Source organism: Chiloscyllium plagiosum, unplaced genomic scaffold (assembly GCF_037043375.1).
Source record: "Chiloscyllium plagiosum isolate Xiang-an unplaced genomic scaffold, Cpla_swu_hap1 HiC_scaffold_15, whole genome shotgun sequence".
NCBI lineage: Eukaryota > Metazoa > Chordata > Chondrichthyes > Orectolobiformes > Hemiscylliidae > Chiloscyllium > Chiloscyllium plagiosum.
The window spans coordinates 22167589-22192467 of record NW_028270153.1 but is presented as its reverse complement, the minus strand read 5'-3'; the positions used below and the strand labels follow the sequence as shown (position 1 = coordinate 22192467).

Sequence of the window (24879 nt, the reverse complement as noted above, 5' to 3'; positions counted from 1 at the left end):
ATTTTGCTCCACAGATGCTACCAGACCCGCTGAGATTTTGCAGCAATTTCTGGTTTTGTTTCTGATTTCCAGCATCCATAGTTCTTTCAGTTTTCTGACTATGCACTATGCTGAATTGCGAGATGAAATCCCAAAGCTGTTCGGCGGCAGTGGTTAGCACTGCTGCCTCTCAGCGCTAGGGACCGGCGTTTGATTCCTGCCACAGATGACTGCCTGTGTGAAGTTTGCACATTTTTCCCCTGTCTGCGTCAGTTTCCTCCCACAATCCAAAGATGTGCAGGTTAGGTGAATTGGCCATGCTAAATTGCCCATAGTGTTCAGGGATGTGTAGGTTAGGTAGGTTAGAGTAATAGGGTAGGGGAATGGGTCTGGTTGGGATACACTTTAGAGTATTGCTGTGGACTTGTTGGGTCAAATGGCCTATTCCCATACTGCAGGGATTCTATGACGAAAACTGGTAATGCTGCTTGTTCATTGCGATAAGCATGGACGAGTTACTAAAGAGGGACCTAAATTTATAGTGAGTTTAGTCAATTCAATGTAATCTGGGGCATGGGAATGCTTTGCTCTAAATGCAACCCTTCATCCTGACATTCACTAATGGTGAATGTGTACAGAAAGGGTGAGGTAATTATTGGACTATGATTTTTACGTCAACCTTTTATTTACAGATAGTTAATCACAATATGATTGCGCATTGGAGACAGTCATATCAGATTCGGACTTTTTACAAAACATTTGTTAAGCAAGATCTTTATTTACTTTTAATCAAAGCAAAATTTAATTTTGCATGCTCGCATTTAATTCGGATTGTATAAGATTTTCAGCGAAAGCTCATGTTGCACTGGAGTGATAAGAGGTTGCAATGTGCCATTGGGCTTACTACTGGTTTAAAGTGGTCATTCCTTATTGGGTTCAGAGTTTGAGTAGCTTTGCAAAAGCAAAGCAACTGGACTTTTTTACAACGATTTTTACCCAAGGGCAGGGTTGATCAAGCAAAGGAAGTTGAAATGTGAGCTCCTTCAAACCTGGGTGGTTCTACAGCATTAATTCATGGCCAAGCCCAGTCAAGTTTAGGTTTAGATCTGCTCAGGTTTGAACATTCCCAAAGGTAACTTAGCACCATGGAATGTAGCCATTTTTTTAAAAGCTTGTGCTAAAGGAAGCAGCTGACTGTTTTAATATTGAAGATGGCTTTGATTCAGGTGAAAGCCATTCAATGAGCCCATTCAATGTTGGGGCATGAAAACGTAACCCTTGAAAACATTAAAGAATCACACATAATGCCAGAGAATAAGACTTGCAATAATTAAAAACTGTACAAATGGAAGCTATTAGTACTAATAATACTTATTTAATTGACAGTGCCAGATACTACCCAAATTTGGTAGCTCTGTCACTTCTGATACAGAAGGACATGGGGTTCAAAACAGAACCTGAACACACAAATCAATGATAACTTTAAAGCTCAGTACTGAAAGAGTGCTGCTTTGTGGGCGATACTTCAGATAGTATATTAAACCATGTCCTGACTGCCCTATCAGCTGACATAAAAGATCTCACAGCACCGTTTCCTGAAGGAGAAGGTATCCCTTTATCCCTCAATCAATATCATAAACTATAGTTTGCTGCTGTTTTTGGGAACTCGCTGTATAGAAATTAGCTTTTATGTTATTTTGAAGGACGCTCGACTATGTGGTGTTCTTCCATCCATTCTGACAGAATTGAACACTAGTGGGCTAGTCAGAGGACCTCCTTATGGATCTGCTGCTAGACCTGGCTAAAATAACCATTAGTAGTATCAGACAGCAGACCATTATGGGGGGGGGGGTCATAGTTCCTGACTGCCTGTCCCTATTCTGCTCCTCCAGTCACATCCAGGTATCCTTGGTGAGGGAGCATGTGATGTCTAGCAGCACACTCAAAGCCTTTAGGGACACTATTTTGATTTAGTCACCTCTTCATTTTCTCTATTTTAGTTTGTGTTATTTTTATGCTGCCTCTGCAATGCTGCCTCAGTGTTTGCAATGTGATTAATTTGGAAAATTGTTGAATTGGTGGTGGGTTTATTTTATAATAAGAAATGTTAGTGGTGAATGGTAATATCAGTGGACTTGCAATCCAGATGCCTTGGTTAATTCTCTGAGGCAGGGGTTCAAATGCAACAATAGCAGCTGGTGGGATTTAAGTGTAACTAACAGAAAAAAAAGAGCTGAGTTCTGTTTCTGGACTGGGAACAATGGAAGCTGGTGTTTGTAGTAAATTGAAGATTTGCATTCAAGCCTTTGTAAACTCAATGCAAAAAGGAGCTGCGTTCTTGGTTTGGACAGCCTGTTCATGTCGATATTGCCCTTGTTTCTAAACAGCAAGGCATGCATTTGATGCCCAGATGTATCTTTATTCCTTAAGACAATAAGACATAGGAGCAGAAATTAGGTTATTCAACACATCAAGTCTGCTCTGCCATTTAATCATGGCTTATAAGTTTCTCAACCCCATTCTCTGCTTTCTCCCCATAACCCTTAATCCTCTCATCAATCAAGAACCGATCTATCTTCATCTTGAATATACTCAATGACCTGGCTTCCACAGCCTTCTGTAGCAGTGATTTCCATTGATTCACCATTCTCTGACTGAAAAACTTTCTCTTTATCTCTGTTCTAAAAGATCATCCCTTTACTCTAAGGCTAAGCCCTCAAGTCCTTGTCTCTCCTATCTAGAATGGAAAGCTTAACTGGTTACTTGGGAAATTAGTTAATTTGCTGGTTTCTTTATCTAAAAGGAAGAGCTGAGTTCTTCCTCAGTGAAGTGTTTCTGTCTGGACAGGGAAAGGATACAGCAGCAGGCCTAGGATAGAAATATTTGTGTGAGAGCAAGATGGCAAATTGAAATGGCAAGTGACTAGGAGGTCAGGGGTCATTTTTGCGGATGGAGTGGAGCTGGTCTGTAAGGCAGATACCCCAGTCTGCATTTGGTCTCACCAATGTAAAGAAGACCACATTGTGAGCATGTCCTTTGCCTTTCACTCTAAGCTCCCTGATCATCAGTTCCACTTGCTCCTCTTTGACCTTTGTCAATGGCATAAAAACTATCATTGTCCACCACACTGATTCTGAAGAAGAGTCTTTGGACTCAAAATGTTAACTCAGTTGCTCTCTTCACAGCCGTTGCCAAACCTGGTGTGTTTCTCTAGCACTTTTTGTTTTTGTATAGTACGTTTAAATTCCCAGAACATGCCCAAATATTTTGCATGAATCACTTTTGATGTCTAGGGCCTGTTATAAGAGAAAATGTGGCAACCAATTTGTGCATAGCCAAGTAATTAAAACAGTAATGTAAGAAATGCATACTTGAATTTGTTATTCAGAGGTTTTAGTTGAAAGACAAATTTTGGGTGGGGCATTGGAAGAGATTTACTGGTTGATTGCAAGTTCTTTGTAGGTCCCTTTACATCAAAATTGGAAGATTAAGGACTCAGTTTATTAGCTCATCTGGAAGACAACGCCTCTAACAATGTAGCATTCACTCAGTACTCTTTATGTGTCTAAGTCTAGATCATATTGTACTGAATCAACACTTAATTCTTTTGTCACTAGTGGCAATAATGTTATTCCTAAGTTAAAATTACTCTTCTATAATGACAACATAAGCAAAAAACCTCACAACACCAGGTTATAGTCTAACAAGTTTGTTTGAAACTGCAAGCTTTCAGAGCCCCATTCCCTCCTCAGGCAGCTGTCTGGAATAAGTTAAATAACTCTTTCATGGAGAAGGAATCTGATTCTCTGCCTCACTTTGAATTTGATTTGGGCCAAAGGGACACAAAGGAATAAAGGCACAGGACAGGAAACTGGTGTCAGACATGATCTTATTGAATAACAAAACAGACTCAAGGGACTGGAAAGCCAACTTCTCACATTGCTCTCGGTCTAATTGTAAAGGTTGGATCTCTTTATATTTCTGTATTTTTGATTATGGACTAAAATGGGAAAGAGACTATGGAGGAAAGAATTGCTACACATTTTTAAAAGCAAGTCACCTGGCACACAGTTTACACAGCCGTTTGTTCAAGTAATGTGCATGGTTAGTACAGATGAACTAGAGCCAAGGGTGTGCACAAAGGAAGATTTGACCAGAAATAAATAGTTGATTAGAATGTGGAATGGTAACTAGTTGTCAATGACAATGGCCTTCTGCCTGCCAACAACTTTACGATTGGGTCCCAAGCAGCTGAACAGATTGTAAGCATGAATGTTTGGTCAGGAGCCATCGGTCATCTGAGGAGGAAGGTATTATCCTTTTCTCCACAGTAAAAAAACACTCAAGTTGAAGAAAGCCAGTTTATTTCCCCTCTTCAGATACTGAAAGGTGTGGCTTTTAACAAATAATGCAGGGAATTTATAAATGTGAACCACTCAACCTGTGCTTCATGTAATCAAATGAAGGTACCTAGAGAATGAAGATAGAGGGGCAGCAAGCCTGACAAGCCAAAAAGGTCATCTCAGTAAATCCCATGAACAGGGAACATTGAACCACTTTCCCAGTCTTTTCCTCCACCCAAGACACTCATTTTTTATTTGTGTCTGTTGTGAGAGTATTTTTAAGATGGTTAGAGTTTTATAACATAATTAGAATTTTAACTGGTAACATTATATGTTGTGGTTCACAATTAATAATCTGTAATGAGAATTGATTTATTTGTAATAAATAGTGATAACTTTAAGTACAGAAATCTAGTCTGTGCTAACAACTTTGTTGCGTGATATTCCTTTAGGAAGTGTGACAATAATATGATAGAATTCTCCACTAAAATGGAGAACAAAGAATTTGAATTTGAAACTAGAGTCCTGAATCTTAATAAAGACAACTATGAGGATATGAGATGTGAATTTGCAAGGATGGATTGGAGAACATTATTAAGGAGGTGACAGTAGACATGCAAGGGTTCATATTTTTAAAATGTGCATGAATAACAACAATTATTATATAACATACTCAAAGTCTTTGACTTATTGTTAAAAGGCACATCTTACAGAAGCAAATAAGGGGAATAAACTGACTTCCTTCAGGTTTGAGGGTGTTTTGACTGCCAAGAAAAGGGCAACTCCTTCCTTCTTGGTTTTTTTTATCCACTTGTGGAAGATGGGCATTGCTGGCTGGGCAAGCATTTATTGGCCATCCCCAGTTGTCGCTGAGAAGGTGGTGGTGAATCGCTTTCTTGAACCACTGCACCCATCTACTATGGGTAGGCCCACAATCTCCTTAGGGATGTAGTTCTAGATTTGACCCAGTGACAATGAAGGAACAGTGGTATATTTCCGAGCCAGGATGGTCAGTGGCTTGGAGAGCAACCTGAAGGTGGTGGTGTTCCCATGTATCTGCTGCACTTGTCCTTCCAGGTGGACATAGTCATGGATTTGCAAGATACTGTCTAAGAACCTTTGGCCAATTGCTGTAATGCATTTGCAGATGGTATGTACTGCTGCTACTAAGTGTCAGTGGTGAAAAGTGTGGATTTTGGTGGATGTGGTGTCAATCAGGCAGGCTACTTTGTCTTGAATGGTGTCAAGTCTCGTGAGTGTTGTTGGAGCTGCATCCATCCAGGAAAGTGGGGAGTATTCCATCACACTCCTGACTTATGCTTTGTAAATGATGGACAGTCTTTGGGGTGTCAGGTAAGTTACTTGCTGCAGTATTCCCAGCCTTTGATCTGCTCTTGTAGCCATTGTATTTATAAGAGTCCAGTTGAGTTTCTGGTCAATTGTGACCCCCAAGATTGATAATGGGCTATTGGTAACACCAATGAATGTCATGGGGTGTGGCTAGATTGTCTCTTATTGGAAATGGTCATTGCCTGGCAATTTTGTGACAGAAATCTTATTTGCCACTTGTCAACCCAAGCCTGGATAATTATCAGATCTTGGTTGCATTTGAACATGGACAAGTGGAGGAGTCGCAAATGGTGCTGAACATTGTGCAATCATCAGTGAACATCTCCACTCCTGACCTTGTGATGGAGGGAAGGTCATTGATGAAGCAGCTGAAGATGGTTCGGACTAGGACACCACCCTGAGGGACTCCTGCAGAGATGTCTTGTAGCTGAGATAACTGACCTCCAACAACCACAACCATCTTCCATGTGCCAAGTATGACTCCAACCAGAGGTGAGTTTGGCCCTGATACCCACTGATTCCAGTTTGTTAGGGTCCTTGATGCCACATTCCATCGAATGTGGCCTTGTTGTCAAGGACTGTAGCTCTCAAATCACTTCTGGAATTCAGGTTTTCTGTCCATGTTTGAACCAAGGCTGTAATGAGGTCAGGAGCTGAATGGCCCTGGCAGAACCCAAACTGGACATCACTGAGCAACTTATTGCTGAGCAGGTACTGCTTGATAGCATCATTGATGACACCTTCCATCACTTTACTGATGATCAAGAATAGACAGATGGGGCAATAATTGGTCGGGTTGGATTTGTTCTGCTTTTGTTTACAGGACATATCTGTGCTAATTTCCACATTGTTGGGTAGGTACCAGTGTTGTAACTGTACTGGAACAGCAAGTTGTGGAGCACGTCTTCAGTACTATTGCCTGAAGGTTGTCAGGGCCCAAAGCCATTGCAGTATCCAGCGCCTCCAACCATTTCTTGATATCACGTGAAGTGAATAAATTGACTGAAGACTGGCGTATGTGATGGTGGGCATCACTGAAGGAAGCCAAGATGGATCATCCACTCAGCACTTCTGGCTGAAAATTGCTACAAATGCTTCAGCCTCATTTTTTGCACTGATGTGCTGTGCTCTTCCATCATTGTGGTTGAGGATATTTGTAGAGCCTCCTCCTCCTCCTGTGAGTTGTTTAATTGTCCACAGCCATTCATGACCAGGTGTGGTAGTCACTCAAAGGGCAGCAGTGCATCATTCTCCAATCGGGCAGAATGGAAGACTGCAGTGGGTCTTCTTACAAGTGCAGCTTTTGCACTTTGTGATATTACTGTTAAGGTCATGCTTATTTTGAGTAAGACACCCAGCAAGATGAGGAACAAAGACTGAGGCAAGTGTTTTTTAAGGTCAAGGGATCCAGGAGTTAAAGTATGACTGACAGAAGACAAGGGTGAGGTGAGGATTGCCTTTTACTGGATTTTACTATCCATGGCCTATATCCTGTCCCTGAAATGTACAAACTAGTGCCAATCAAGAGAGCACCCTTTGTTCTCCAACCTCCCCCCACCCAACCTTCACAACTGGCAGCCGGTCTGCACTGGTTTAACTCTTTTTGTTCTGCCTGGAACTGAGATAATTGCAGCCCAAGCAGAAATCGGTTCTGAACTAATCATTCAAATTTGTAAGCCACCAGAATTTGAATGCATGTTTCTGGATTATTAAATTTTGAGCCCTGACAACATTCCAGCACTATGACTTAAGAGACTTGTGATCTAGAATTAGCCATCCCCCTAACCAAGCCACTCCAGTACAGTAACAAGTCTGGCATCAATCTGGCAATGTGGAAAACTGGCACAATATGTTCTGTACATGAAAAGAAAGACAAATTCAAATTGATCAATTACCTCCTTATCAGTCTGCTCTTGATCATCAGCAAAGTGATGGAGGGTATCACCAATAGTGCTATCAAACAATATTTACTGAACAATGAACTGCTCAGTGACACCAAGTTTGAGTTCTATTAAGTCCACTCAGCTCATTACAAACCTTGTCATTAGACTATGTCATTACAGCCTTGGTCCAGGTAAAAAAACTGATCTTGGAGGGAACTGACATCAAGGCAGTAATTGATCAATTATTGAAGACCCCTAGAAAAATTGGTATCAATGTGAATCAGGGGAAGGTCTCCACTGGTTGGCGTAATTCTTAGAACAAAGGAAGGTGATTGTGGTTGTTGGAGGTCAAACATCCAGCCAGGGAATATCTCTGTAGACATTCCTCAGGGTAGAGTTCTAGATCAAATTTTGTTAAACTGCTTCATCAATGATTTCCTATCCATCATAAGGTCAAAAATGGAGATGTTCACTGATGATTGAACATTGTGCAACATCATTCGCGACTGCTCAGATACTGAATCGGACCAAGTTCAAATACAGTAATATCTGGATGACATTCAGGCTTGAGCTGACAAGTGACACGTAACATTCACACCACACAATTATCAGACAACAACCATCTCCAGAAACAGAGAATATAACTGTCACTCCTTGATTTTCAGTGTCACTGCCATTTCTGAATCTCACACTGCCAACATCCTAGAGGTTACCATTGACCAGTCATAGAATACTATATCGACAAAAACAGTTCAAAATGTCATGTAATTCAATTCCTGACTCCCCAAAGCCTGCCCACCATTAACAAGACTCAAGTCAGGACAATGATTGATACTCTCTGTTTGCTTGGATGGGTGCAGCTCCAACAGCATACAAAAAAGGTAAAACTAAACAGTACAGAGTAATCCATTTGATAAGAATTAAACTGTGGTGAAACCTTGAGTCGGCTTGTATTTAGCTGTGAAATTGGATATCCATGGATCAATATTTTGGCAAACAGGGATTTCTGCCTTGCTTGCTACCTATTTTTAATGACAAGACTGTAACAGAGATGAGAGCCCATAAGTAAACAGTTCAATGCATCAGTAATTGCAAAGATGATAGTGATTCATCCTGATGGTTAATAAATGCCCAAAGTGTATTTTTACCATAAACAATTACTTTCTTTACTCCTGCTACTCATCCACTGCACTCACTTTAATACAAAATGCCATGGAGGCTTTTGTCTCCAAAATCAGTTACACCCCAGGGTTATTTCTACCATGTTACTAATATGTGTGTCACCTACATGTCCTTGACTGGTTCTAGAACTTGCACTGGTTCTAGAACTTTATTGAAATGTTAACCTTTATCTCAGAATGTTTGGAAATCAAAAGTGAGGAAATGGATGGTTGCGGGGAACCTTGATCAGACCCCACATCAAATACACTAAAATTATCTTGGGTTTGGAAGGGATACAACTCAAGTTTACTGCTATAATGCCAGGGCTTTTAAACGGTTAAATTATTGGCTCAAGTTGTGTAAACTTTGTACAGTGATAGTAATGTGAAGGAAAATTTAATTGGGGTATTTAAAGAAAGGATTTGAAAGGGTCAACACAGAGACAACACATCTGATGTGCAATCCAGAAAGAGGAACTATAGTTTTCAATTCTTACGCACTCCACATAACAAAAAGTAAATAGTTAATTTACAACAAAGCTGCTTTTTCCCTTTACTAATCAATCATCTTTTGAGTATCCCAAGGACCTTTCATCACCACTTCCACCTCTTGACTCTCACACTGCCCTTCAGTGATAACATGTACAGATTCAGGTTCAGCAATGTGACTGCATTGATTTCTCTTTAACTCTGTCTATCCATGTCCCTTTTTCTTAAATGGCTCATCTGACATTGAGGATCTTATGACTCACAAGTGAATCACAAAAACCAAAGCCACATTTATCCACCTTCAGCACAAATTGTTTCTCTGTCTCTTATTCATTGGTAACAACTGCACTAAATTGGATCTTTTGAATTTTAATTATCCTGTTTATCTTGTGCTGAATGGAAAATCCCACTGGGATATGCATCTGATGTGCAATCCAGAAAGAGGAACTATAGTTTTCAATTCTTACGCACTCCACATAACAAAAAGTAAATATTCACGTTTATATTACTTGCTCCCACTGCAATGTCAGCCTCAATGTGGTTGCAAATGCCTTTGTCACATCCCGACAAATATGTTGATAATCCTTCCTCTTTCTCTGAACCTTTTCAATAGCTATCATCTGCATTCTGTTCTATTAGCCTGACATACTTATACAAGATATGATCTGTCTGGTTAGCATGCAAGACAATATTTATTATCGTATCTCAGTACATGTGACAACAATAAATCAGATCAAACCTTAGATTCCAACTGCTCAAACTCTGTTTGAGCTCAGCATCATGGGCCCTCCCTGGTGGCATGGGTCCAATTAACTGGGTGGGAGAATAGGATGCAGGGATTGTCAAACCTTCCCACCACCAACGTACTTAAATCTGAAATGGAAAGATCCATGGACAGCAATTCCACCACAGCCCAACTAGCAATTAGAATTAATTCCCTCTTAAAGATCTCTTCTTGCCACCATTGCAATCAACCTAGGGGATAATTGGAGAATCTCAAAGCAAAATATTGTGTTACTGTGATTGTGTCCCTAACTCTCAGCTAGGAGGCCCTGATTCAAGTCCTACTTGCTCCAGAGATGTATAATAAATTCTCTGAACAGGTTGTTTCAAAAATAGCTACATGATGAGCAATCTCGATGTGTTTGGATGCAGGCTCTGCCGGGAGCCACCTACCCTGTCTTTGTTGCCAACCCCACTTTTCCAAAATGCCTTTCGGTGACCACCCATCTCTGACCTGGGATCCAGAGGTGATCCTTGGCCTCAGGTGGGTGTCCTGCCAGTAACAACTACAGATGCTAAGTGGTGCTTGTTTTGGACCAGGCCAGACCCCATCTAAATATTTTAAGCAGAAAGCCCAGACCTTAACTTTGCTAGTTGTTTTAAGCAGGTGTGAAGTTGATATTCCAGGAGTGATGCAGCTGGCCCAACCACTCAGTTCTAAACACAACAGAATTTATTTATACACAATAGAAAACCGAACTTAGAATAACATAACTATTTGAAAACCCAATTGACTCTGTCACAACTCAATGATGCTGTTCCAAATACAGGTGCACAATCCTTTATCCAAAATGCTCGAGATCAGTTGGTTTTCAGAATGCAGAATTTTTCAAATTTCAGAACAAGTGGCAGTTTGATGGTGAAATGTTTAAAAATCTTGCCGAAGAATAGACTTACTGTGAGTAAAATGGGCCCTGAAACAAAATTGAGGCCATGCACCCACACGTTGCATCTGATTGACACATATCGAATGGATGTGGACTTGGGTTAACTGTTTGCACGCCAAACAACCTTGTTAATGAGAAAAAAACTTCACAAAAAAGACTTTGGACCTCGGAGATTTTCAGATTTCGGGATTTCAGATAAAGAGTTGTCTACCTGTACTTCCAGCAGTCCCCATGAACATCCCCTTGGCAAAAAGATAAAATCAGACACAAGTTCTTACAGGAGAGGGAGATGGCAGAGAGATTTAGCATGGAACCTCCTTCCACTGTAGCTGATTCTAGGGATTCTCCAGCTTAAACTAACCAGCAACTCCTGAATAACCAGACTGCTAAAACGAAAACAAACCAGAGAAATGCTGAGCTGGGATAACTGGCCACTCCCCTTTTATTGTACAAGTGTTTTTTAAACTTAAATGCTTCTTTAAGTAGATAAATCCACACATCTCGGAATCTATGACTTTACAACCCCTGTGGATTATGATTAGTGTATGTGATTGTCTCAGAGAAATTACTAGTAACATATAGATTGAAATGTTGTAATGCCAACACCAGGCTCAAAGTCTCCATCTCAACTGTCAGATATTTCTGCTGAGGAATGTTCAATTTCCTGGAGAAATACCCATAGGTCTTTCTGTCTTCTCGTCGTCTTCCTGTAAGAGCACAGCACCGACACCCACATCACTTGCTTTGATAACCACCTTGACTGGCTTTGCATATTTTGGTGTGGCAAATACTGGGGCAGTGGCTAACACAGCTTTCAGGCTGTCAGATGCCTTCTGATAGTCCATGGTCCACTGAAACGCTGCGCTTTTCTTTAGTAATTCAGGGAGTGGAGCAGCCACAATGTTAAAATGTTTCACAAATTTCCAATAAAATTCACTCAATCCCAGGAATCATAGTTTTGCTCATTTTATTGATGGTATGGGAAACTCCCAAATTACCTTTTTTTTGAATTCATTGGGGCCATTTGTCCATGTCCAAAGACATGACCCAGGAAGGTGACTTGGGTTTGAGCAAATTCAATTTTAGCCAGATTTATCACCAAGCCTGCCTCCCGAAATCGATCGAACAATTCTGATAAATGTTGCAAATGTTCCTTCCACATGTGACTGAAAATCACCAGGTTATAAATATAAACTACACGATTGGGTAATCTGGAAATGATGTTATTGGTTAGTCTCTGAAATGTGGCTGGCACATTTTTCATACCAAGTGGCATGACTTTAAACTGATATAGTCCATTCAGCTTTGCGAAAGCCGAGATTGTCTTTGATCTTTCAGACAAAGATACTTGCCAGTATCCTCTAAGCAAGTCCAACTTAGAAGTACAAGTTGCTTGTCCCACTTTTTCAACACAGTCGTCCAAATGTGTAATCAGATATGCATCAGTCTTTGTAACTGCATTGGTTTTGCGATAGTCCACACGTAACTGTTAGCTATCATCTGGTTTTGGTACCATTACTATGGGAGAGCTCCAGTCACTGTAACTCACTTTGATTCTGTTATCTTGGAGCATGCGTTGAATCTCCTTTTAAACCTGTGCCAACTTTAGAGGGTTATGCCTACAAGGGTTATGCTTAATTGGACCAGCACGTCCTATATCTACATGATGCCTAACTAAATTAGTACTTTCCAGCTTATTTCTACATATTTCCCCTTGCGATAGCAGTAACTCTTTCAGGTCATTTTGATTTTTCTCTGATTTAACTCAATAATTTATCCCAATTTTTGACAACTTCCTCATTGTCCAATTTAATTTGAGGAATGTCCAATACAGAATCCTCTGAATTTGGATCTTCCCTCCGTGTTGTAACCAATAACACAGTTTCCTTTTGCTTTCCTTCCCTGTCAAAATACCTTTTGGGCATATTGACATGATAGGCTGTGTGAGATTTTTTTCTGTCTGGAGTCCTTAACAAATCTTTCACCTCACTCAGTCCCCTTTTGACTTGATAAGGTCCACTGAATAGTGCTTTTAAAGGTTCACCTATCACTAGAAGTAACACTAACTTCTTACCTCCGATAACAAAATTGCGAGTTTTTAATTTCTTGTCTGCTTCCTTTTCATTGTATGCCGTGATACTTTTAAATGCTGTCTAGCCAACTCCCCCATTCTATTTAAGCATTCCCTAAAATCTGACACAGTCCAAACATGTGGTCTCTGACTTACCAATTTCTCCTTAATCAATTTTGACTCGCTCAATTCATGCCCAAAAACTAATTCAAATGGATTAAATTTGGTTGATACATTTTGTGCATCTCTGATCGCAAAAAGTACAAATGAAATTCAGTTATCCTCATCATCTGGATAGTCTTGACTATAAGCCCTCAACATGGTCTTTAATAACTGATGCCACCTTTCTAGCACTCCCTGTGATTCTGGATGGTACGCACTTCCTCCTTGACCAACCTCCAACCAGGTTGTACAGTCTGATGCATCTTTTTAGCCTCCACTGTGCTTTCTGTTGCCTCTCAACAAAATTCACTGGTTTATCCTGTTTTCCTACATCTAGCTTCCCAGTGCTTTTTCTAACCCGCCAACACTGTGATTTCACATGGCCTACTTTATTGCAGTGAAAACACTGGAGCTTTTTAATTTCTCTTTCCCCTTCAAGGGTTTCCTTTTTATCCTGTGGTAAGTTATCCTCATGATCTCCACCGAGATCTACCTTTCCCTCACCACGTGAGATTTTCTCTTTTCTCCAATTTTTATTCCTCACAGATTGAAATTGATGTTGGAAACCAAACTTTCATTTATGGACCAACTCATAATCATCAGCTATTTCAGCTGCTAATCTTGCCATTTTAACTCCCTGCTCTTCCACATGAGTTCTCATTACCTCAGGAAGTGAATTTTTGAACTCTTGTCTTAGTTGCAACTTAAGTTCAAATTCTCTCTCTTCCTTCTTATTTTCTCTTTTTTTTCTCTCTTTCTCCTCTCTGCCTTTTTCTATCTCTTTTTTTCATTTCCTTTGCTCAGGTTTTCCTCTCATTTTCTTTAATAATTTTCTTTCCCTTTCTTCATCTTCTAACATAGCTCTATTTTCTCTTTCTTTATCTTCTAACTCCTGTTGCCTCACTTGCAATTTAATCTCTTCTAACTCCACTTCTCTGTTTCTCTGATGTACCCAAGCAGTTGACCAACTCCATTACAATTTCAGCTTTGCTTTTGTCCCTGGTTAAACCCAATTCTAACCTGTTTACTAATTCTAAAAGTATATCATTCCTCTGTCCTTCTAAACTTTTTGGCAAATTTGGGAAGCACCTTCAAACCCCAGGACCTCTTGAGAAATTTAAGAGCCATTTCCAAAGATTCTAATGGTTCTTCATTAGAATGTTGAACTATTTCAGTAATAACCACATTTCTTTTGGAGACACCCTCAATTTCAGTTCCTGGTTGCCAATTCCACCAGCTTTGTCTATTCATCTTTTGTAAAACCCTCAAAGTCACTTCTTCTACCCCCAGAAAACTCTTAATGACTGAAAGAGCCATTGGTATCCCAAGCACTGTTCGAACTAACCAAAATCAACACCCAGAACAAAGGAAACTAACAGATCTACCACTCACTGTCTAGGAGTCCAACAATCCTAATTCCAAATTGGAACTTAGAACAAATCTTGCAGACACCCCAATCTGTTATGGACCAGGCCACACGCCCTCAAAACATTTCAAGAAGGAAGCCCAGACTCTACCCCTGCTTAAAACAACTAGAATAGTTAATGTGGATACTCCAGGAGTGATGCAGCTGGCCCAACCACTCAGTTCTAAACAAAACAGTATTTACTTATACACAAACAAAAGAAACCCAAATTTAGAATAACATAACTATTTGAAAACCCAATCAACTCTATCGCAACTTAATGATGCTGTTCCAAATACTTACCATAAACACCCCCTTGGCAACAAGGTAAACTCAGACACAAGTTCTTACAGGAGTGAGAGATGGCAGAGCGATTTAGCAAGGAACATCCTTCCACTGTAGCTGTCTCATTAGATTCTGTAGCTTAAACTCAGCAGCAGCGCCTGAACAGCCAGACTGCTAAAAACCAAATAAAACCAGAGAAAAGCTGAGCTGGGACAGTGGCCACTCCCTTTTCATTGTACAAGTGTTTTTGTTAAAACTGATAAGCTTCTTCAAGTAGATAAACCCAGACATCTCGGACCCCATGATTTTATGACCCCTCTGAAAGAAAAACCAAGGACAACATAACCTTGTAAAAGGAGCAGCATCATCACAAGCTACTGAGTACAAAGAGATGTCAGTTTCCAAATTGCTAACAGCACTTGGCTGGTTAAATTTCAGATCTCAAGTCCTTGATCCTGAGGGTGGTCCACCACCGGCCTGTTAAGTGTACAAATGATACATGAAATGGACCTACCCTAAAAAAAGGTGATCTTGCCTCTGGCCGATTCTCTAGCCAACGGGTGAGATGACTGCCACTTCCACAAGATTCTGCCCCATGTTCCACCTGCCCATCAATTCATTCCTTCATGTGTGGTTTAGACAAGGGCAGACCCTCGTCTGGATGTGTGCTGATGTTTCTTTTTCTTGGCTGTTTTTGTCAGTAATTGTTCACTATCACCAAACACTGTCAATGACAGGATAAGGAGGCAGATTCTGCATCAATCTCAGCTGGAGTGGGAACCCAGTCCATGCAGGTAGCACTATTCTGAGTCACACACTAACTGCACAGTTTGCATTATTCTGAGTCACACACTAGCCATCCAGCTAACTGAGGTAACCAGCCCACATTATCTAGCCCATTAAGTTCAAAATTATTTTTTGTTATAATTTCTTCCATGGCCTTTCCTGACCCATCTCTCTTGAATCTTGGACAGCCATATACCATCTTCTGAATATTCAATTCCTCCAACTCTAATCCACTTTGTCTTCCTATTTTCTTCACATCTGGTTTTCAGATACAGTACTTTAGTCTTTGGGTAACCCTTCCTCTACCTTCATCTTTACAATCACCTCAGGCTTTTGATCACATCTACCAAACCCTCCCTTCTTGGCTTGTTATCTCTTTTCTCCACTCTCATTTATGTTTCTTATGATTAAAGATGATATATAACAGCACTTGTTGCTGTATAATTCAATACTACTCTCAACATACTTGCATCGCAGGAGACAGGATGGTTAAGAAGGCATTTAGAACGCTAGCCTTCATTGCTCAAACCTTTAAGTATATGAATTGGAAAGACATTTTGAGGTTGTACAGGACATTATTGACACCTTTCCCAGAGTACTGTGTGCAGTTCTGGTTGTCCTGTTATAAGAAGAATACTATTAAACCGGAGAAAAGATTTACCAGGATGTTGCCAGAAATGAAGGTTTTGAGTTATGAAAATAGGCTGGGGCGTTTTTCACTGGAGCATAAGAGGTTGAGGGATGACTTTCTGGAGGTTTATAAAATCATGAGGGGCAAAGATGAGGTGAATAGCATTATCTGAAGGCTATTCTTTAGGGTGGGGATTTCAAAAGCCAGGGGCATATTTTTTAAGGTGAGACGAGAAAGATTTAAAAAGGACAGGACTGTTTTGCACAGACTGTGCTTTGTAAGTGGACTGAACTGCCAGACAAAGTGATGGATGCACATACAGAAATAAATATGTTTGCTATCCAACCTGGATTAAGAAATTCTATATTCTGTTTTATAGCAAATAAAAATGTAAATGATGTGTCATATTATAACATAGGTTATAATATATCAGGCAATAAATAAATATGTACAACTATATATGTGATAAATATATCTAATTACATAGCTATGAAAAAGTACCTAAAATTACAAATTAATATATAAAATTGTTAAATATGAAGTTAATTAATCTTTTTCACTTCAAAAATATCCTTGCATTATACAATCCTCATTCTATATTATATATTCACACTTTCTTTCTCTCATGCATATGGTTGTTGTTGATAATTATTTCTGAGTTGTTTCGTTCAATGATGTTGCTGATGCACTATAAATAAATAAATATAAATTAAAGGTTTATGTAAAGCAACTTAATAGATTTTTATTCCATCAATTCCCCTGTTTACAAGTCATCAGTCTTGTCAGGGCAGTATTGTAGAGCTGCAAATAACTTTAGGTAAGCAACCTGATTTCTGTCCTTTAGCATTTCCATATGCAAAAAAGAGAAATAAAATCATCATAAAATAACAATAGTTAGAGTCATACAGCATGGAAACATGCTATCTCAACTCATCTGTGGTGATCAGACATCCCAATCTGACCTAGTTCCATTTGCCAGCATTTGGCCCATATCCCTCCAAACCCTTCCTATTCATATACCCATCCAGGTGCCTTTTAAATGTTGCAATTGTGCCAGCCTCCACCACCTGCTCTCACAGCTTGTTCCATACACAAACCACCTCTCTGCATAGAAAAGTCACCCCTCAGGTCTTTTTAAATCTTTCCCATCTCATTTTAAACCTATGTCCTTTAGTTTTGGATTCCCCCCACCCTAGGAAAAAGACCTTGCCTATCTGCCCTATCCATGTCCCTCATGATTTTATAAACTTCTATGAGATCAGCCCTCAGCCTCCAACGCTCCAGGGAAAACAGCCCCAGCCTATCGAATGCCTTCCTAAAGCTCAAAGCCTGCAGTCCTGGCAACATCCTTGTAAGTCTTTTCAGCACTTTCTCAAGCTTAACAACATTGTCCAATGGAAAGCTGACTAGAACAGTATTCCAAAAGTGGCCTCACCAATGTACTGTGCTGTGTGACAATAGTATGACTTTAAGAAATGTATTTTGTCCTGGTTTGTTTTATGAAGAGAAATTTGCTCCAAAGCCAATAACCTACACAGCTTGTGAGGCCCTGGGGATTTTTAAAAGTTGGAACAATAGAAGCAGCCTGAATGCATGGAGTCAAACTCCCACAGAAACAGGATTTTTTTTTTTAAGTTTTACTTTTCAGTAACAAAAGTTGGGGTCCTCCTCCTGCTGCTAAAATTACATGTGAGACAATCTATTTTATTGAATTTGCCTTTGCCAAGGATGTGCTTATGGGATGTTATTATATTCGAAAGTTATTTAGTAGTGGTTGTGTAAATATATATAATAATATATTATTTTGTTAGATATTTTTATAGCGTTACAGTGAAGCCAATTATTTTAATTTTATGTTATCTGTATTTTAATTATAGTGTCTACATCCAGAACACAATGCCTTACATTTACCTTTGAAATAAGAAAAAGTTAGGGTCTAGACTATCTTCTTAATATATTTTGAGGGGGTTTGGTCTGGTCCATAACAACTGCTGCAACATGATGTCCCAACTCTTATATTCAATGTTATGAAATGAAGGCGAGCGTGCCAAATGCTTTCTTCACCACTCTGTCTACCTGTGACTCCACTTTCAAGGAACGATGAACCTGCACCCCTAGGTCTCTTTGTTTGGAAACACTCCCCAGGAGCTTATCTTAAGTGTATAGGTCCTGCCTTGGTTTGCCTTTCTAAAATGCAGCACCTCACATTTATCTAAATTAAACTCCATCCGCCACTTCTCAGTCCATTGGCCCAACTGATCATGATACCATTTTCCTTGAGGTAACCTTCTTCACTGTCTACTACACCTCCAATTTTGGGGTCATCTGCAAACTTACTAACTGGACCTCCTATGTTCACATCCAAATCATTTATATAAATGACGAAAAGCAGTGGACCCAGCACCGATCATTGTGGCACACCATTGGTCACAGGCCTCCAGTTTGAAAAACAACCCTTCACCACCACCTTCTGTCTTCTACCTTTGAGCCAGTTCTGTATCCAAATGGCTAGTTCTCTCTGTATTCCATGTGATTTAACCAGTGTACCATGTGGAACCTTGTCAAACACCTTACTGAAGTCCATATAGATCACGTCCAATGCACTGCCATCATTAATCCTCTTTGTTTCTTCTTCAAAAAACTCAATCAGTTTCATGAGACATGATTTCACATGCACAAAATCATGTTGACTATCCCTAATCCCTTGTCTTTCCAAATACATGTAAATTCTGTGCCCCAGGATTCCCTCCAAAAACTTGCCCACCATTGATGTCAGGCTCACAGGTCTATAGTTCCCTAGCTTTACCTTATCACCTTTCTTAAATAGTGGCACCACGTTTGCCAACCTCCAGCCTTCTGGCATCTCACCTGTGGCTATCGATGATACAAATATCTCAGCAAGAGGCCCAGCAATCACTTCCCTACCTTTCCACAGAGTTCTAAGGTACACTTGATCAGGTCCTGGGGATTTATCCAGTACCTCGTCCACTGTAATATGGATATTTTTCAAGATGTCACCATTTATTTCCCTACATTCTACATCTTCCATGTCATTCTCCACAGTCAACACTGATGCAAAACACTCCTTTAGTATCACCCCCATCTCCTGTCATTCCATACATAGGCTGCCTTGTTGATCTTTGAGGGGCCCTATTCTCTCCCAGTTACCCTTTTGTCCTTAATGTGTTTATAGATTCTCCTTTGCCAAAGCCAACTCATGTCCCCTTTTTGCCCTCCTGATTTCCTCTTAAGCATATTTCTACTGCTTTTATATATTGCTAAGGATTCACTCAATCTCTGCTATCTATACCTGACATATGCTTCCTTTTTCTTAACCAAGACCTCAATTTCTCCAGTCATCCAGCATTCACTACAGCTAGCAGCCTTTCCTTTCACCCTAGCAGGAACATTTTGTCTCTGGACTCTCATTATCTCGTTTTTGAAGGCTTCTCATTTTCCAGCCACCTTTACATGCAAACATCTGCCCCCAATCAGCTTTTGAAAGTTCTTGCCTAATACTGTCAAAATTGGCCTTTCTCCAATTTAGAACTTCAACTTTTAGATCTGGTCTATCCTTTTCTGTCACTATTTTAAACCGAGTAGAATTATAGTCACTGCCCCCAAAGTGCTCCCCCACTGACACCTCAGTTCCCTGCCCTGCCTTATTTCCCAAGAGTACGTCAAGTTTCGCACCTTCTCTAGTAGGTGCATCCACATACTGAATCAGGAAATTTTCTTGTACACATCGAACAAATTTCTCTCCATCTAAACCCTGAACACAATGGCTGGCCCAGTCGATGTTTGGAAAGTTAAAATCCCCTACCATAACCATCCTATTATCCTTACAGATAAGTGAAATATTCTCCCAAATTTGTTTCTCAATTTCCCTCTGACTATGAGGGGGTCGATAACACAATCTCAAAAAGGTGATCATCCCTTTCTTATTTCTCAGTTCCATCCAAATAATTTCCCTGGACATATTCCCAGGAATATCCTCCATAAACATAACCGAAATGCTATCCCTATTCAAGAACACCACTCCCCCTCCTCTTTTGCCCCCCTTTCTGAACTTCCTATAGCAGTTGTCCTGGAACATTAAGCTGCCAGTCCTCTCCATCCCTGAGCCACGTTTCTGTAATCGCTATGATATCTCAGTCCTGTGTTCCTAACCATGCCCTGACTTCATCTGCCTTCCCTGTTAGGCCTCTTGCATTGAAATAAATGTTTAATTCATCAGTCCAACTAATTCTTTGCTTTATTTCTGCCTGCCCTGACTGTTTGGCTTACTTCTATTCCCAACTGTACCAGTCTCAGATTGATCTCTTTCCTCACTATCACCCTGGGTCCCACCCTGCTAGTTTAAATCATTCCAAGCAGCTCCTGGGGATTTATCTTCCGTTATGCATTTTAAGACATCCAGCACTTCCTCTTCTATAATGTGAACTCTATTCAAGCCATCACTATTTCTCCAAGTTTCCACATCCTTCTCCACCATAAATACTGACGTAAATATTCATTTGGTATCTCACCCGTCTCTTGTGGTTCTACACATAGATAGCCTTGTTGATCTGTAAGGATCCCTATTTTCTCCCAGTAACTCTTTTGCCTTTAATATATTTATAGAATCTCTTTAGATTCTCCTTAATGCTATTTGCCAAAGCCATCTAATTAAATAACTGACAAAGGCATTGCACGCAGAATAAGAGTCAAAATCAAAGTGTCCGCAGAGATGTTCATATCCATCTTGAGGATTGAAGCTTTCCTTTTCCTTGCCATTTCTTCATTATTGAATTGAATGCCAGAATAATAATTGAAAAACATAAGATGTCACCACCCTAACTCTCTGCATGTAATTACTTGTTTACTTGTAGCTGCATATAAGAGAGGAAGACGAATTAAAAGATGCAAACCAACACCATCAGCCTCCACACATGTCTCAGAAAGCAGTGTAGAAATCACAGGAAACAGAACATCCAGCGACCCAGAGTTAATTCCAGGAAGGTAAGAGTTCAATGGCAATTCTCCTAATTAGTTATAACATAATAAATAATCTTGATTCCATGCTTGACGTCATATAAAATAAAACACATGCAAAGCTATATCACAATACGACAATTCAGCTAAAGGTTCTCTGTTCACGTGTTGACCAAAGGATCGCTTGGACTAAGCACGAGTAATTATTACCTCTACCACAACCCATTCACTTTTTTAACCTTAAATTCAATCAGCAACCTTTTGGATACCTCACCTGGGGCAGCATGCAAAACAAACTGCTGCCTTCTCATACACCAATTTCAGCTTTGAGAGAGTTCTCACCAAAATTTGTAAGCACCAGCAGGGCTACCAGAATTTATACTCAGCAAGGAGGTCAAGCTGAAATGGTTATAATCAGCAAGGTATGGTTATCCTCAACAAGGAGGTCAAGCTGATATGGTTATAATCAGCAAGGTATGGTTATACTTAACAAGGAGGTAAAGCTGGTATGGTGCATTGGTCAAGGCAAGTAACCGGTTTTGTTAAGGAGAAGTAAGCAGCTCTGGCCCAGGTGACCACACAGCATCCACCTTATTTTGGGAAATTCAGTTGGACAGTGATATTGAGCAAATGTATATTGATTCTACATATAAATGTACAAATTAAGAGCAGGATTAGGTCATTCAGCTGCTCAAGCCTGCTCCGCCAATCAATATCATTATGACTGATCTATTGTAACCTCAAATCCAAATTTTTGCCTACCCTGATAACCTTTCAACCCTCTGTTTAACGAGAATCTATCTACCTCTGCCTTAAGATGGATAGGAGGAGGAGAAAACAAAATAAGAATATTCAAGGATTTTGCGTCCACAATTCTTTTGGAAGACAGTTTCAAAGACACATGACCCCAAAAAAAGTCACCTAATCTCTGTTTTAAATGGGCAAGCCCCTGAATTTTGAACAGTGACTCCTAATTCTAGATTTTTTTCCCTAAAAAGAGACATCCATTCCATAGCCACCCAGTCAACACCCTTTATATTCTTCAATCATGTTGCCTCTTACTCTTCTAAATTCCAATGGTTACAAGCCTAGCCAGCCCAACCTTTCCTGGTATTACCTGTTATTACAGGTATTAGTCCTGTAAGCCTTCTTCTTTCCTCCACTAATACATTGACAGGCTTCCTTAAATAAAGTGACCAAAAAAAGTACACAGCACTCCAGATGCATTCTCATCAATGCCCTGTGTAATTGATGTGGAAGTGCTGATGTTGGACTGGGATAGACAAAGTTAAAAACAGGTTGGACTATAACCTGATGTTGTGTGATTTTTAATTATGTAATTGAAGTATCATCTGTGTTGTTTTGTATTTAATTCCCTGTATGACAAATCAATATTTGTCATACAGGGAATCATTAGTATTCCTTATTATGTTTTGTACCTGCATGCTAACCTTCTGTGATTCATGCACAAGGACAGTCAGATCCCCCGTACCTCAGAGCTCAGCCATTTCTCAACATTTAGGTAATATGCTTCTCTTTTTAATATTCCTTCCAAAATGGAAAGTTTCACAAATTTGCCCACTTACTTATACTATATTTTCTGTGATTTGGAGGTGCTGATGTTGGACTGGTGTGTACAAAGTTAAAAATCACACAACACCAGACTATAATCCAACAGGTTTATTTGGAAGCACTAGCTTTCAGAGTGCTGTGCTCCTTCATCCACCTGATGAACGAGCAGTGCTCCAAAAGCTAGTGCTTCCAAATAAGTCTGTTGGACTATTACCTGGTGTTGTGCGATTTTTAACTTTCTATTTTCTGTAGCTTGTTTGTGAGTTCTTCGCACCTCACTTGTGTCATCAGCAAATTTGGCAACTATACCTTTCATCCCTTCATCTAAGTTGTTTGTTTAAGTTGTAAACTGTTGAGTTTCCAGCACTGATCACTGTGGCACACTACTCTTTACTGCTTGCCAACCTGGAAAAGACTGCACCTACTCTCTGCTTTGTGGTAGCTATACAAAATTCTATCCATGCAAATATGCTACTTCCATACTATGTGCTTCTATTTTCTGCATAATATGTCACCTTATCAAATGCATCCACTCATTCTCCTTTATCCACGGCATATGTTACCTCCGTAAATAGCTCTAATAGATTGGTCAAACATGATTTCCTTTTCACAAAACGGTGTTGACAGTGTCTGATTGCTTTAAACTTATCCAAGTGCCTTGTTCATTCCTGATGAAGGGCTTTTGCCCAAAACGTCGATTTTCCTGCTCCTCGGATGCTACCTGACCTGCTGTGCTTTTCCAGCACCACTCTAATCTAGATTCTGACTTCCCGCATTTGCAGTCCTCACTTTTGCCTAATCTATTTCAAAACAGTTTCTAAACTTTTCCCTCTGACAAATGTTAGTCTATTGTTAGTTTCTTGCATCTGTCTCCCTCCCTTTTGAAGAAAGGAATTATGTTCTCTACCTTGCAATCTAATGGGATTGTCCCAAATCCAGGGAGCTTTGAAAATTAAACCAATACATCAATGATCTCATGAGCTATTTCTTCTAAGGTTACTCAGTAGAGACTACAGATCAAAGCTCAGGATTTTCTGTATCTATGTGACTCGATCTCACAAGGCATATTGAGTTGAGCAAATTTCTGATTTTGTTTTCTTCTCTTTCATTCTCAGGACGTGGGTAGCATTTGACAAGGCAGTTATGACTCCATCACATTGGTGTGTAGGGCTCGGTTAATATTTGTAAACAGAAGGTTAGCAATTATTGTGTAGTTTAAGTATATTATTAATAATGTCCCCTTTAGCTAAACCCAATCATTATTTCTGCTGGGCAGGGTGTGGTTGATCTAACTTTCTTATTGCTCAATTTCTTTCTGTGCTATTAATAGAAAATCCTTGTTATACTGGTTGTATTATAACAGATAGTGTCAGTGAATATGCTAAGGTGTGTTTAGTTAAGTGGTACAACATTTCTGACTGGGGTAAAAAAACAACATTTTACTTTATTCTTTTTTGTTGGGAATGGATCAAATATGGGGCGGCACAATGGCTCAGTGGTTAGCACTGCTGCCTCACAGTGCCGGAGATCCAAGTTCAATTCCACTCTCAAGCAACTGTCTGTGTGGAGTTTGCATGTTCTCCCTGTGTCTGTGTGGGTGTCCTCCAGGAGATCTGGTTTCCTCCCACAGTCCAAAGATGTTCAGGTTAGGTGGTTGGCCATGTTAAATTGCTCATAGTGTCCAGGGATGTGCAGGCTAGTTGGATTGGCCATGGGAAATGCAGGAATAGGGTAGGGGGTGGGTCTGGTTGGGAGGCTTTTCGGTTGGTCAATGTGGATTCAATGGGCTGAATGGCGTACTTCCACACTGTAGGGATTCAAGATCTGACACTATATGTGAAGTAAAACTTTATTCTCCTGAATGTGAAAACATAAGTCAGGATTTTGTCAACAATCACACAATGTGTCACTCTTAATATTCTAACCAGAACTGAATACCACTGCTGCTTTCTCTATTTTTGCCTTTTCCCATGCAATTATAAGTAAAATTCAAGGTGCCAATGACATGCATGTGAAACATGTATTGCAGTGGCTGGGGATGCTTTTCCATCGGTAAAACCCATCATCAGCTGAGAATGCCTCATCGAGGGGTTATCTATTAAAACGTATCCTGGTCAAA

At 40.0% G+C, this 24879-nt stretch overlaps 1 protein-coding gene across 3 annotated transcripts in view; it reads left to right on the top strand.

Annotated features, from left to right (window-relative positions):
• The window catches only part of rbbp8nl (RBBP8 N-terminal like), a 116435-nt gene that overhangs the window by 73514 nt on the left and 18042 nt on the right, over positions 1-24879 (top strand). For all 3 annotated transcript variants that reach the window (XM_087994807.1, XM_087994808.1, XM_043710630.2), the window contains one exon: positions 21086-21215. In XM_087994807.1, coding sequence (XP_087850933.1) covers positions 21086-21215 — 130 coding nt within the window. The remainder of the gene's footprint in view (positions 1-21085; positions 21216-24879) is intronic.